Source organism: Marmota marmota, unplaced genomic scaffold, assembly GCF_001458135.2.
Source record: "Marmota marmota marmota unplaced genomic scaffold, marMar, whole genome shotgun sequence".
Taxonomy (NCBI): domain Eukaryota; kingdom Metazoa; phylum Chordata; class Mammalia; order Rodentia; family Sciuridae; genus Marmota; species Marmota marmota.
The window spans coordinates 5,305,295-5,317,357 of record NW_026000079.1 but is presented as its reverse complement, the minus strand read 5'-3'; the positions used below and the strand labels follow the sequence as shown (position 1 = coordinate 5,317,357).

General features: G+C 40.7%; 1 protein-coding gene across 1 annotated transcript in view; it reads right to left on the bottom strand.

Moving 5' to 3' along the window:
• Window positions 1–12,063, bottom strand: part of Them4 (thioesterase superfamily member 4) — a 32,728-nt gene that overhangs the window by 16,885 nt on the left and 3,780 nt on the right. The window contains exons 3-6 of the mRNA XM_015502665.2: window positions 11,814–11,961; window positions 9,418–9,604; window positions 2,406–2,559; window positions 1,464–1,574 (exon numbers count right to left, since the gene is read on the bottom strand). Coding sequence (XP_015358151.1) covers window positions 1,464–1,574; window positions 2,406–2,559; window positions 9,418–9,604; window positions 11,814–11,961 — 600 coding nt within the window. The remainder of the gene's footprint in view (window positions 1–1,463; window positions 1,575–2,405; window positions 2,560–9,417; window positions 9,605–11,813; window positions 11,962–12,063) is intronic.

Genomic DNA, 12,063 nt, shown 5'->3' with positions numbered 1-12,063 from the left:
GAGAGAGAGAGAGAGAGAGAGAGAGAGAGAGAGAGAGAGAGAGAGAGAGAAAGAGAAAGAGACCACACACACACACGGGAAATACACTTCCAGGGAAAACAAATGGCCCTGTCTAATCTTTTCCCACTGGACCTTCAGGTAAATAGGCCCAGGTTGGCAACATAGACCACTGGCTAGTTGGTCTGTTTTTATCAGTAAAGTTTTGTTGGAACACAACTATAATTATTTAGTAATTGTCTATAGCTGTTTTGTGCTACACTTGCAGAGTTGGGTACTTATGCCAGAGACTGTATAGCCCACAAAGCATAAAACATTTACAGAGAGTCTGCTGACCCCTGAAATAAACTAATGATATTTTCTAAAAGAAAGTGCCCTTTTTTTATAGAATGCCCTTAGTAGGATATGCCTGTGAGAAGGATTACCTAGAGAACTAAGAATTATCTATAGGAAGTAAACCATTAATCTGTGAAGCATGGCTCCCAAAAAACTGCCACGTGAGCCACATGAGCCACACAGCTCTCTGGGATACATAAAAGGGAGATGTTTTGTAACTTAAATGTTTCCTGCTACGTGAGGTAATAAAACCTCACTTGAAGACCTTGTACATTGAACTCCCTGTTCTTAAATTCTGTTCTGCTCTATTGCCTTCTGTTTCTATGACAATATAACTAGTTTATTTACTGTAGGGGTACATCAGCATGATGGAAGATCATGCTCAGGTTTGTTTTTCATAAATTCCAAAGTCAGGGCTGGGGATGTGGCTCAAGCGGTAGTGCGCTCGCCTGGCATGTGTGCGGCCCGGGTTCGATCCTCAGCACCACATACAAACAAAGATGTTGTGTCTGCCGAAAACTAAAAAATAAAATATTAAAATTCTCTCTCTCTCTAAAAAGTAAAAAAATAAATACCAAAGTCATTTCCCTTTATCTGTGATATTTATGTAAAACCCCTGTTTTATTATGTATTGGATGTTAGTGTTCCACCCAGACCCCCTTGGATTCCTTTTTTTCAATTTGCCAAAAAGTGTTTTCCCATGGGTACCACATGAGATACTGTGTTTGGGGAAAAAAAAAGAAGTGTGTGTGTGTGTGTGTGTGTGTGTATGAATGTACATGGGGGGAGTGTGTATGCACCTGTGTACCTGCTTTCCTAAAACAGCCTTAGACCTGGGAGTTTATAGTCTCAGAGCAGACCTCATCCTATGACTGATGTGCCCTTGCCTTGGGGGGGGTGTCGATTCTGGGGCATACACTTCATAGTGGAGCTCCTTTGTATGATCAGGCTGAAGCTGCATGGGCCTTGGTTGGCTCCCTTGCCTCCAGTGTCCTGATTCTGCCTCTCCCTTGCTAGTTTCCTCTGGGGGCACTTCCTTAACAGCCACTGGCACACGAGTCTTCGCCTCAGGATCTGCAGTGGGGGCATCTGACTCTGACACCTAAGGAGAAGAATTATTGTGAGTTTACCTTTTAAAATTGATGTTGAGATTGGCAGTCATGGCAATCCCCCCAGCTCTACACGCACACGTACCGGTGGTGGAGTCCATCATGGTTGCAATGGCACCTCCATGAACAAATCTAGTTACAATGGCAGAGAGAGAAAAATGGTCTCAGAAGTTTGGGAATCAGAGAGGGAGAAATTATCTAAGCATCTTCACACAATTACTTTGGAGAGGTTCACTTAGTCCATATTCAATGTTTTGAATGTCAAATAATATCCCCCAAATTCAAAGCATAATACTGTAGAGTCTTGAGCACTTACATAAAACAGGAACTTAATAGTAACCGGATCACACCATACAAAAAACTAAAATATACTTTAAAAATTTATATTATGCTTCTATTAAACAAACTATACACATTCGATGTTTAAAATTTTAGAAACTGCAGTAAGAAGAAAAAACAGTTTGCCAGGTGCAGTGGTACACACCTGTAAACCCAGCAACTCAGGAGGCTGAGCCTGGACAACATAGTAAGACCCTATATCAAAATGAAAAGAAGAAAACAACAACAACAACAACAAAAAACTTGGGGATGTAGTTCAGTGGTAGAGCTCCACTGGGTTCAATTCCCATTACTGTAAAAAAGAAAAACATAAGGCCTACGATACTACCATCTAGTCAGTGTCAGGCTATTACTAACATGTTAATGATACTCCCCCAAATTATACTCTATTGCCCTATGCTCTATAATAATATATTCTCTAAGTCCTTTGATATTATATTAAATTTTTAATTAATATTAACAATATAGGTAACACTTCTTTTATAATATATTATAAACATCTTTCTATGTCAATAAATTACATCTACACTACCATCGTAATGTCTTCTTGGTAGTCCCTGGACACATGAGGGTGCTAGCAGATAGAAGTCTTTCAGTTTCACTTTGCTAGGCTATCCCACTTACCCAGGTGCTCCCTGCAGGTGAGGACCTACTTGAAGAAAGCAAAGTACCCTTTTCTCAGCATCATTATAGAACATCACATATTCAAAGCCCAGGCCATTCTCAAAGCTTCTTGTGAAGAGCTGGGCACGTTCTTCTCCTTTTACGAGACTTGGGTCTACAGGGAAACAAGGTAGAGGTCATAGGTGGATGAGAAACAGGTATAAGAGAAGGCTACGACCCAGCTAAGCACCTTTCATGGTGCTTAAAATCATATGTGATGATTGATTTAAATGTCAATTGGGTTCAGAATTGAAAGGGATGGGAGGGTCCCAAGGGAAAAAAAAATATAGGATATTTGCCACTGTGGACTTATTAGTCTAAACAGGGATGCAGTAAATAGTCATGAAATGAAAACTCAGCACTTAACTATAAATGCAATCAGGAAACACAGATGCTAACTACTGAATAAAATGGTAAGGTACAGACAGAAATTCTTCTTGGAGTAGACAGGCTTTAAATGAGACTTAAAATGAATAATCTAACAGTAAGGAGAAGGTTTTCCTGGCACATATAAGTTAAACCTGTTAATTATACTGGATCAGAAACAGGGCAAGTTCAGAGCAATACACAGTGAGATTCTTATGTCAGCCCCCAAACTAGGGGTAGAACCATTGGGGTTTATGAAATCAAATCAATGGGTTATAAACATCCTTTAAACAGAAGCACAATATGTCAGATATATTCTGGGCAAACACTGCTATGCTTGTTTAGATAGTTTTTTCCACTTACACAACTGTGTGGAAGTTAAGTATTCTAGGTTAAGTCAAAACGTAGGTTACTAAAAATAAAGACGGAAAGCTATTGCTTTAAGAGAAGGGTGTCCTTTTATAATTATTTTAAAATTTAATTTTTTTATTCTTAGCTTTCTTTATAGGTCATCTGATTTGTCATGCATAAAACTCTCTAAGTTTCTTTCATTTCTATTGAATTCATACTTATAAACTTGGAAAAAGATATGATAAGAAAATCTGGGAGAAGCGAGGAGGACAGGGGAAGATGCCGTTTTCTTAGGTCATCTGCTGGACGGTCACCCTGTACTTTCGACTTTGTATGCCCATCAATTGGCACAGATACGTATTGGCACACACTACATGTACTCAGAGGACCAGACACAGAAACTTAAAATTAAGGATCAGTATTATGGCACAACAGAAAGAATCTTGGCCTAGGAATTGGGAAAATTAACATTCTTGGGCTAGCTCTGGCCTAGAACTATCCCTTTTTCTCCATAGTTTATGGATAAATGAGAAAAATAAGAATGGTAGAACAAGTTGTCAGAAACACAGAATCAGATTCTGACCTTCTGAAGTGGAACCTGCTTTAACAAGGTTTCCAGGTGTTTCCTATCTGTGTTGGAATCTGAGAGCGGGTGGCACTGAAGGCAGCAGAGGACTACCAGGATCAGCTATGCACTCTGAACCACTCTGACCACAGGGGGGCGGGAGGGGCTTTGAGCAGGCAGGAGTCTGGGCAGGAGAGCTTAGAGGACACCATGAAACCGACAATGCCTACTGAATTTGGGACTCAGTCAGCAGGGGTTTTTGTAAAGGCATTTTGGTGGAGTTCATCAGGTAGGAGCCAGAAGGCACTAGGACAGTCAACTAATTGTGTGATGTAATGATACCCAGAATGGAATCAGTAATACAAATCAACTACATTTTAACTTATTTGAAAAATTTTTAATTTTAATTAAGAAAAACTTTTTAGTGCTACAGACTGAACCAAATACCTTCAGCATGCTAGGCCAGCATACTACCACTGCACAGCCCTAAAAATAGCTAAAATTTACCTTCATTCATAAAAAAGAATAATTCTTATCTCTGTATTGCAGAATCTAAAAGGAAGTTTAAGTTTCTTTCTTGGTTGAAGTAGTTTTACTTTTGTTTCATTTATTCTTTCGGCAAACACTGAAATATCTATGCAAGCACCAAAAGGTAAAGTACCTTGCCCAAGATCACATAGCTTTAAATTGTGGAACCAGAATTTCAACCCAGAAATTTGTGGGACTAAATTTCAGTCACTGAATTAGGAAACTGTCAGATTTTGGATGGCTTGTAAAGCCACGAGACAATGAGATTATCAGAGAGCAGAGAAGGGGGTACTAAGCACTGAGACATGGGGGTAACTAAACATTCAAAGTTTGAGGATGGGGAAGGGGGAGAAACTAACACAAAAAACTAAAAAAGAGGGTGAGTGCAGTGGGAGAATGAGGTGACCTGGAAGCCGAGTTCAAGGAGGAAGGAGACACAAGGAGTGCTAAAAGCAGAGAGAGGTCACTGGATTTAGCCACAGGAATGTTACTCGTGTCCTTGACAGAGCAGTTTGATGGAGTGATGGGGGTGAGGGTCTGAATGGAGTGGGTTCCAGAGATACCAGGAAGAGAAATGCAATTGTGGTGTGTCTCATGCTGAGAAAGATCTAGCAGAGAGAGATGTCCTCCACAGGCCAAAGGGGAGGTGATGCAGTGCAGCAATGGCCCCCGAGGAGCACAGACAGTTCATGCATGCAGAGAGAAGCAGAGAACTGGGACCAGGGCAGGGGGGAGGAGGAAGGAGGCAGCGAGAGCTTGGAGATTCTCTTCTGATGGCTTTTATTTTCTCTTAGCGAAACAGGAAGTAAGATCAGCTGACAGTGAGAATGGGAAAGAAAAAAATCAGAGGCATGAGAAGAAAGAAAACGGTAGAAAATAGTAAGGTAGGAGAGCCAGGAGAGTGAACAGACTAGATTTGCACATATTAGGCAACATTAAGCTCATTAAAAAACATTAAGTCATTAAAAAAAAAATCACAATCCCCAAACTACTACTGAAAGATCTGTTTAGATTATCAAATGATACAAGGTCATTCAGAAATATCTGTTAAAGCTCCAAGAGAGCAGGGACCCTCCTGCCTCAGTCTCCTGAGTTGCTCAACAATTATTAGGTGAGTGAACAAATGCTGTGAATTGTTGAGAGCCACAGCCGATGGGGCCCCAGCAAACTTCCAGCTGCTGGCTGATGATTGGCTCACAGCGGGCCCCAGCAACATCTAGCTGATTGGCTCCTCGGCCCCAGCAACATCTAGCTGATTGGCTCCTCTGCGGTGATGCTCATTGGGCTGTTTCCCTGCCCTTTCAGACCACGGAGCTGCTCATTGGGGGACTTTTTTGGCTCCGCCCATGTGACCCAGCCAATCGGCCTCAAGAGCAGGAGGATTGTGGGAGGTGGAGAGAAGCTTGTGGGGGAGAGAGAGGCTTGTGGAAAGCCGGTGGTGGCAGTTGAGGCTCTGAGGGTTTTTCCTGAGAGGCTGTTTTGTTTGGCGTGTGTGGTTCTAAAAATAAAGTTAGTTTCTTTTGACAAGTGGCTCCTGATTGTGCCCAGCCAGACTGTGGCAGTGAATTGCAAATAAGAAACCAAAAACGTCTTCACAATGGTTTTCAAATGAAGAATGTAGCTGGGTACAGTGGCACATGCCTGTAATCCCAACTGAGGAAGGTGGATAAAAAGTTTGAGGCCAGCCTCAGCAACTTAGTTGGACCCTGCCTCAAAATAAAATATAGGAAGGGATGTAGCTCAAAGGTAAAGTACCCCTGGGTTCAATCCCGAAAGGAGGAGGAGGAAAAGGAGTGAGAGGCAGAAGGGGAGGAAGGGGAGGAAGAGGAGGATGAAGAGGAATAATAATAATGTATTAGGTATATATTTATATATAACGTTCTTCAATTGGATTCAGTAAGGCAGAAGGGAACAAACAGCTCACATGAAAGACACGGGGTGCTGTCTGATGGTAAATGAACTGTGCAACATGGCTCTTATTCTAAGCAAACACTAAGGATTCTGACAGACTGCAATATGTCCTAGGTAAAGCAGCCAGGAATATGAGCAGAGAGAAATACCTTCTGGGAGAAACGCCTGAAAACAACAAAGACTGGACTGGCAGGTGAACCGGAGTAGGATGAAGTATCTAAGTCCTACACACCAAAGGATGCAAGTGAAGGAATTCTCATACTGTGTCCTCGTAGATGGCAGAACTCAATGGAGGAATCAAAGTTACAGGAGAGACTAGAACTCACTGATTCATACCGTTGTCCAAAATGGAAGAAGCCCTTTGTTCCAAGTACCCCATGACGGCAGGGATTCAAGTTAAATCCAGATGACTGGTTGTGAGGGTGCAGAAAGCAAGAAAAGACAGGAAAAAAAAAAAGTAGTTTCCAACTTTTCTTTCAACTGAGGGAGCCTACTGTCTTTCTTCCCTTCAGTAGCAGTGGCTTGATAAGGAGAGGGCCAAACACTGAGCTCCATGAAGGTGGACACCTCCTGTTTTCTTCATTGACATATCCCTGTGCCCAGCACAGTGCTTGCCACAGTCGATACTCAATTGATATTTGTAAAAGTAAGAAGGCTAGTGACTCTCAAGAGGGAAGAGGAAGAAGTATCCTAACAGCCCCTGTAAGTTGGTGCCCCAGACTAAGTGGATGATTTTCAAGGTTCCAACTCTCAGATGCTGTTTATTTATCCTGATTTATCTAATCAGTCTGTTTCAATAACTACTCACACTTATAAAACTCTTGAAACCAGTGGTTCCTAACATTTTTGGGTAATGAACTCCTTTGAGAATTTTATGAAAATCACTAACCATTTAAAAATGAATATCCCTTGTGGGAGGGCAAATTACTAATTTTTTAATATTTGTCTGAAAGGTAAACAGTTTCCTTTCTCATAAGGGGAGGTGCTGCAAGGTTTTGTTTTTAAGTGCAAAAGCCTAATTTAAGATTCTAATTAGGCACTATAGCATCTTCTAAAATGGTAAAAGTTAGCATTATTATGTCCATTTAAACAGAGATAAAAATCAAAGATGAGTTCAATAAGACTAGCTTCTCAGGTGTGAAGATAAAACCAGTTTAAAAAAATTTCTGTTTCTAGTCAGTTGTTAACATCATCATGAGGCAGGAGAAGGGGTTAAATGAACAAGCAGGGAACCTGGGATCCTTTGAGGTCAGGTCTCTGTGTAGCAGGGCAGAGAAACTATAGACACAAGCCAGGCCTCATCATGGTCAGGCCAACTCCAATGTAAGTTGTGGTGGGGACGAATGATAGTGAGACATCTACAAAAAAGGCATGGTAACCTGCTTGGATCACAGGGCACATGAAGAACTCGATGAATGCCTTTCCCAGGATTGGGTAAGGGGCTAGCGCCCTTCACCCTGTACATCTATATAAACCCTAGACAGTAGCCACTTTCTAGCATCCCTCTCTATGGATCCCTTCTCTGCTTTCTTACTCTAAGAACTTCAGTTACTTTGCTCTTACCCTTGTATCTATGGATTTCATTATTTGAATTTGTGAGACAATGAATCCACATTCTGTGCTTTAATCAGTAATCAGCTGGTTCTCAAGTTCTGAGTCAAATGAATCAACATCATCTGCAAGTTTGTTAAACATAGATTCTCAGGCTCTGCATCAACTAAAGGTCCAGGGGATTCAGATCAAGTCAGGTATCAGAAATACAATAGCAGTTTAAATCTTCGGTGATTGTAAAACCTATATGCCAAGCAGACTCACGAAGAGAAGTTTTTCATATGTCCCTTTCAAATCACAATAGCTGTCCTGACTGTGGTTTTACTCCTACCAGACCCAAGAAAGGAGGTATGAAGCAAAGAGGTTCAGTATTCTAATTCCTAAACAAGGGATCTGGCACCACATTTCAGAGCCTAAAAAGGGAAGGGAGAGATAAAAATCAAGTAGAATACTTGAATACATTCCCTGGAATATTTCCTTCTTTTTTTAAAAAAAATATATATTTTTTTAGTTGTAGATGGACACAGTACCTTTTGTTTCTTTCTTTATTTTTATGTGGTGTTGAGAATTGAACCCAGTGCCTTACACATGCGAGGCAAGCGCTCTACCACTGAGCCACAACCCCTCCTTTCTTTTTCCTACAAATATTTATGAACACTTACTATGTACCAGGTATTCTTCTCACTGGAGATACAGTAGGGAATAAAACATACAAAAATCTCTGCTCCTGTGAAATTTATGCTCTCATGTTGAGATACAAACCATTAATAACACACTAAGCATGTCAGATGGTGTGCAATGGAAAGAATAAATATACTCTATACACATATAACTAAGTGAAAGAAGACAATCTGAAAAGGCTCTGAATGATTCCAACTATATGACATGCTGGAAAAGACAAAATTCAGTGATCTGTGGTTGCCAGTTTAGAAGGGAGACATGAACAGGTAGAGAATGGGATTTTTAGGGCAGAGAAACAATTCAGTATGACATTATAATGACACATATATGTCATTATGTATTTGCCAAAACTTATAGCAAATACTACACAAAGAGTGAACCCTAATATAAACTATAGACTTTGGTTAATAGTAATGTATTAACATTAGTTCATGAATTATAATAAGTTTACCACAATAATGTAAGATGTTAGTAATAGGGGAAATTGGGTGAGAAGCAGGTAAGGGATATATGGGAACAGTATACTTTCTGCTCATTTTTTTTAATAAACCTAAAATTGCTTAAAATGTATATTAAAAAATCAAACAGAATGATAGGAAGTACAGTGTGTGTGTGTGTGTGTGTGTGTGTGTGTGTTGGTATAGGGTGGGTTGCTTTTGGGGTTTAGAATCTGGGAGATAAAGGGGTTACCCAAGTATTCTGAACTCCTGAGGGTGATGAAGCCAGATACCAGGATAAAGGGCAAACTGAGACCAGTAATGACAGTCTCAAGACAGAGGGCTGATGAGTGTGTGGGTGGCCTTTCACTCCTGCTGCTGAGGATGCCAGGATTGAGATAATCTTATTCTTAACAATCGGCTTTAGATTCTCCTATAGTCTGCAAAATAACTGTTGGGATTTCTGGCCTATAAAACACGTGTACAGAACCCCCTGGACTATACTCCTCTTTTCAAGTAATAACTGTTCTTAGTTTTATACTTGATATTCCAATATTATTAATAGGAAAGTGGTCGCTCCTACCGAGATAAAGTGTTTGGAATTCTTGAAAATTTTTAGAAAAAATGTGTTTGTATGAAGGCAAACGTTTCCAGGAGCCATCTTCACATTTCTTCATGAACTGGTCAAAGAGGAGTCTTAGGTCCTTGCTCCAGCTGGGGTTAGGGAGAGCACAGTCCTTCTGAACGACTTTTTCAGAAGAAAATGACCTCTAAAACACAGAAGAAAAAGAAGATTAATGGAAGGTGCATCCTATTTCATAACACATTCTTTCACTTTTTTGTTTTTTGTTTTTGGTACTTGGGATTGAACCCAAGGGTGTTTTTTTTTTTAATTTTTTATTTTGAGACAGGGTCTCCCAAAGTTGCCCAGCCTAGCCTTGAATTTGTGAATTTCCTGCTTCAACCTCCTGAATTGCTGGGATTATAGGTGTGTGACACTGAACTGGGCCTATTCTCAAGCTTTCTTTTTTGTACAAGGGATTGAACCCAGGAGCATTTGACCACTGAGCCATATCCCCAGCCCTTTTTTAAATTTAGAAACAGGGCCTTGCTAAGTGCTGAGGCTGTCTTTGAACTCACAATCCTCCTGCCTCAGTCTCCTGAGTCACTGGGATGACAGGTGTGCGCCACTGTGCCCAGCTATGCTCCAACTTTCTAAGACCATCTTAGTGCTTTTCTTCCTCCAGAGGATTGTCATTTCAAAATGGAAGGGATGTTCCAGATATCACTTGGTCTAACCTCCTTGAAAGAAAACAGGAGATTGAGAACATAAATAATTTCCCTAACATCATCCAGCGAGCTACTGGCAAAGCCAGCATTAAGCCCAGATGAGCCAGGCACTGGTGACAGAAATGAAGGACAGACATTGTCTTCCACATAAAAAGTATATCAGTACGTGGGTGGAGATGGGGGGAGTATACCAGTGTGGTATGCACAGGAAACTAAAGCACAAGGGAATGGTCTTTGTCTCAGGCTGGGTCTCTAACTTGAATATTGATTAGTCAAACAGAAATGAGTCAGCTGGAGAGAGTACTGAAGGCAAAGGAACACTGTGTGAAAACGCCAGGAGGGACTTATCACAACTGTATGAAGTAGGCACTAATTACCACCCCACTTTACTTTAAAGCCTAAAGTAGGCTTCCAACTGTGCTGTAAAGCAGTAGTACTTATTCCTTCTATCCAATTGTATTTTGGTACTGGTTATCCAGCTTGTATTTCTCCTCCTTGTTGTAGTCTTTAGTGACCCTCTATTCTACCTTCTACTTCTATAAAACTGACTTCCACATATGAGTGAGGTATTTGTCTTTCTGGGCGTCCTCCAAGTTTTTAAATGTATTTTTTCTTAATATGCTTTAATCTCAGTAAGAAATATAATTTTGTTGTTTTTATTGCTTTAAATTATTTAGTATTCACTTTCTCATGTTCTTAATCTTAGAAAAACATTTTTTTGGGTGGTATAGGGGATTGAACTCAGGGGCGCTTGACCACTAAGCCACATCCCCAACCCTATTTTATATTTTATTTAGAGACAGGATCTCACTGAGTTGCTAAGCACTTTGCTATTGCTGAGGCTGACTTTGAACTAGTAATCCTCCTGCCTCAGCCTCCTGAGCCACTGGGATTACAGGTGTATGCCATTGTGTCCAGCTACATATCAACATTTTTAACAGTAGAGAAATAGTCCTTTAAACTGATGTACTATAATTGCTTTTAGTACTTTAAATTGATGTACTACTATAAATTCAACGATTTAAGTTGAACATTTAAATTGTTTCCAATCTTTTACTGTTCTAAATGAAAATGTTCAAGAGAACATTATGAATATAGTCTTTTCTCTTTTGGATTATTTCCAATCCAAATCCAGTTGAGTTTATTACCCTTGATGGACACTATAATGTTGTGGGAAATAAAAATGTTAAGTGTCAGTTTAAGAGGTGTATGTAAACACAGTTGTAAATTTCATAGTATAGACTTGGAGGGATAAATGCCAGGGATAATCATTATCTTCTGTTGTACTAAGTAGAGGAAAGACTACTTGATCTTTGGTTCCACATTTATAACAGTGTTACTCAGAAGAAGGTCTATTTTTAATGACCTTTTAAGTTACTGAGTAGGAAGAATCACGACTTATAAAGCCTGTAAATACTAATACTTAAATATTCCCAACACAGATCATAAGGCACTCACACATTATTAAGGGAATCAATTCATCTTTGTTGTAAGATGAGCACATTTTCTTTTCCAATGGGCAAGAGAGTTCACGACTAATGTGCATGCATTATTCTTTAGCAGAAAGCTCAACAACTTCATGAAGATGCCATACGCAGATATTTTAACTTTGCAATCTGACCCCATTCTCCCAAACTAGGCTGCAAGCTCCTTAAGAGAAAGGACCTTTTCTTGGTTATCTGACGATACCGTCAAGGGCCCACAGCGCCTGGAGCGTCGTCGGAGCCGGACAGACTGCAACTGGGCGCACCGGCCAGGCCAGACCAACGTGAACACAGCTCGGACACCAGGTTCGGGCACCGAGTCCCGGCAGAACCTCACGTAATCACCCAACGGCCTTCCAGGGCGCGGAGACCATTCGGAGGCTCCGACCGGGAGGGTGACCTCAGCCCGACGCCGCGCCCGCGTAGCCTCCCCGAGCTCGGCAGGTCCAGGTCGG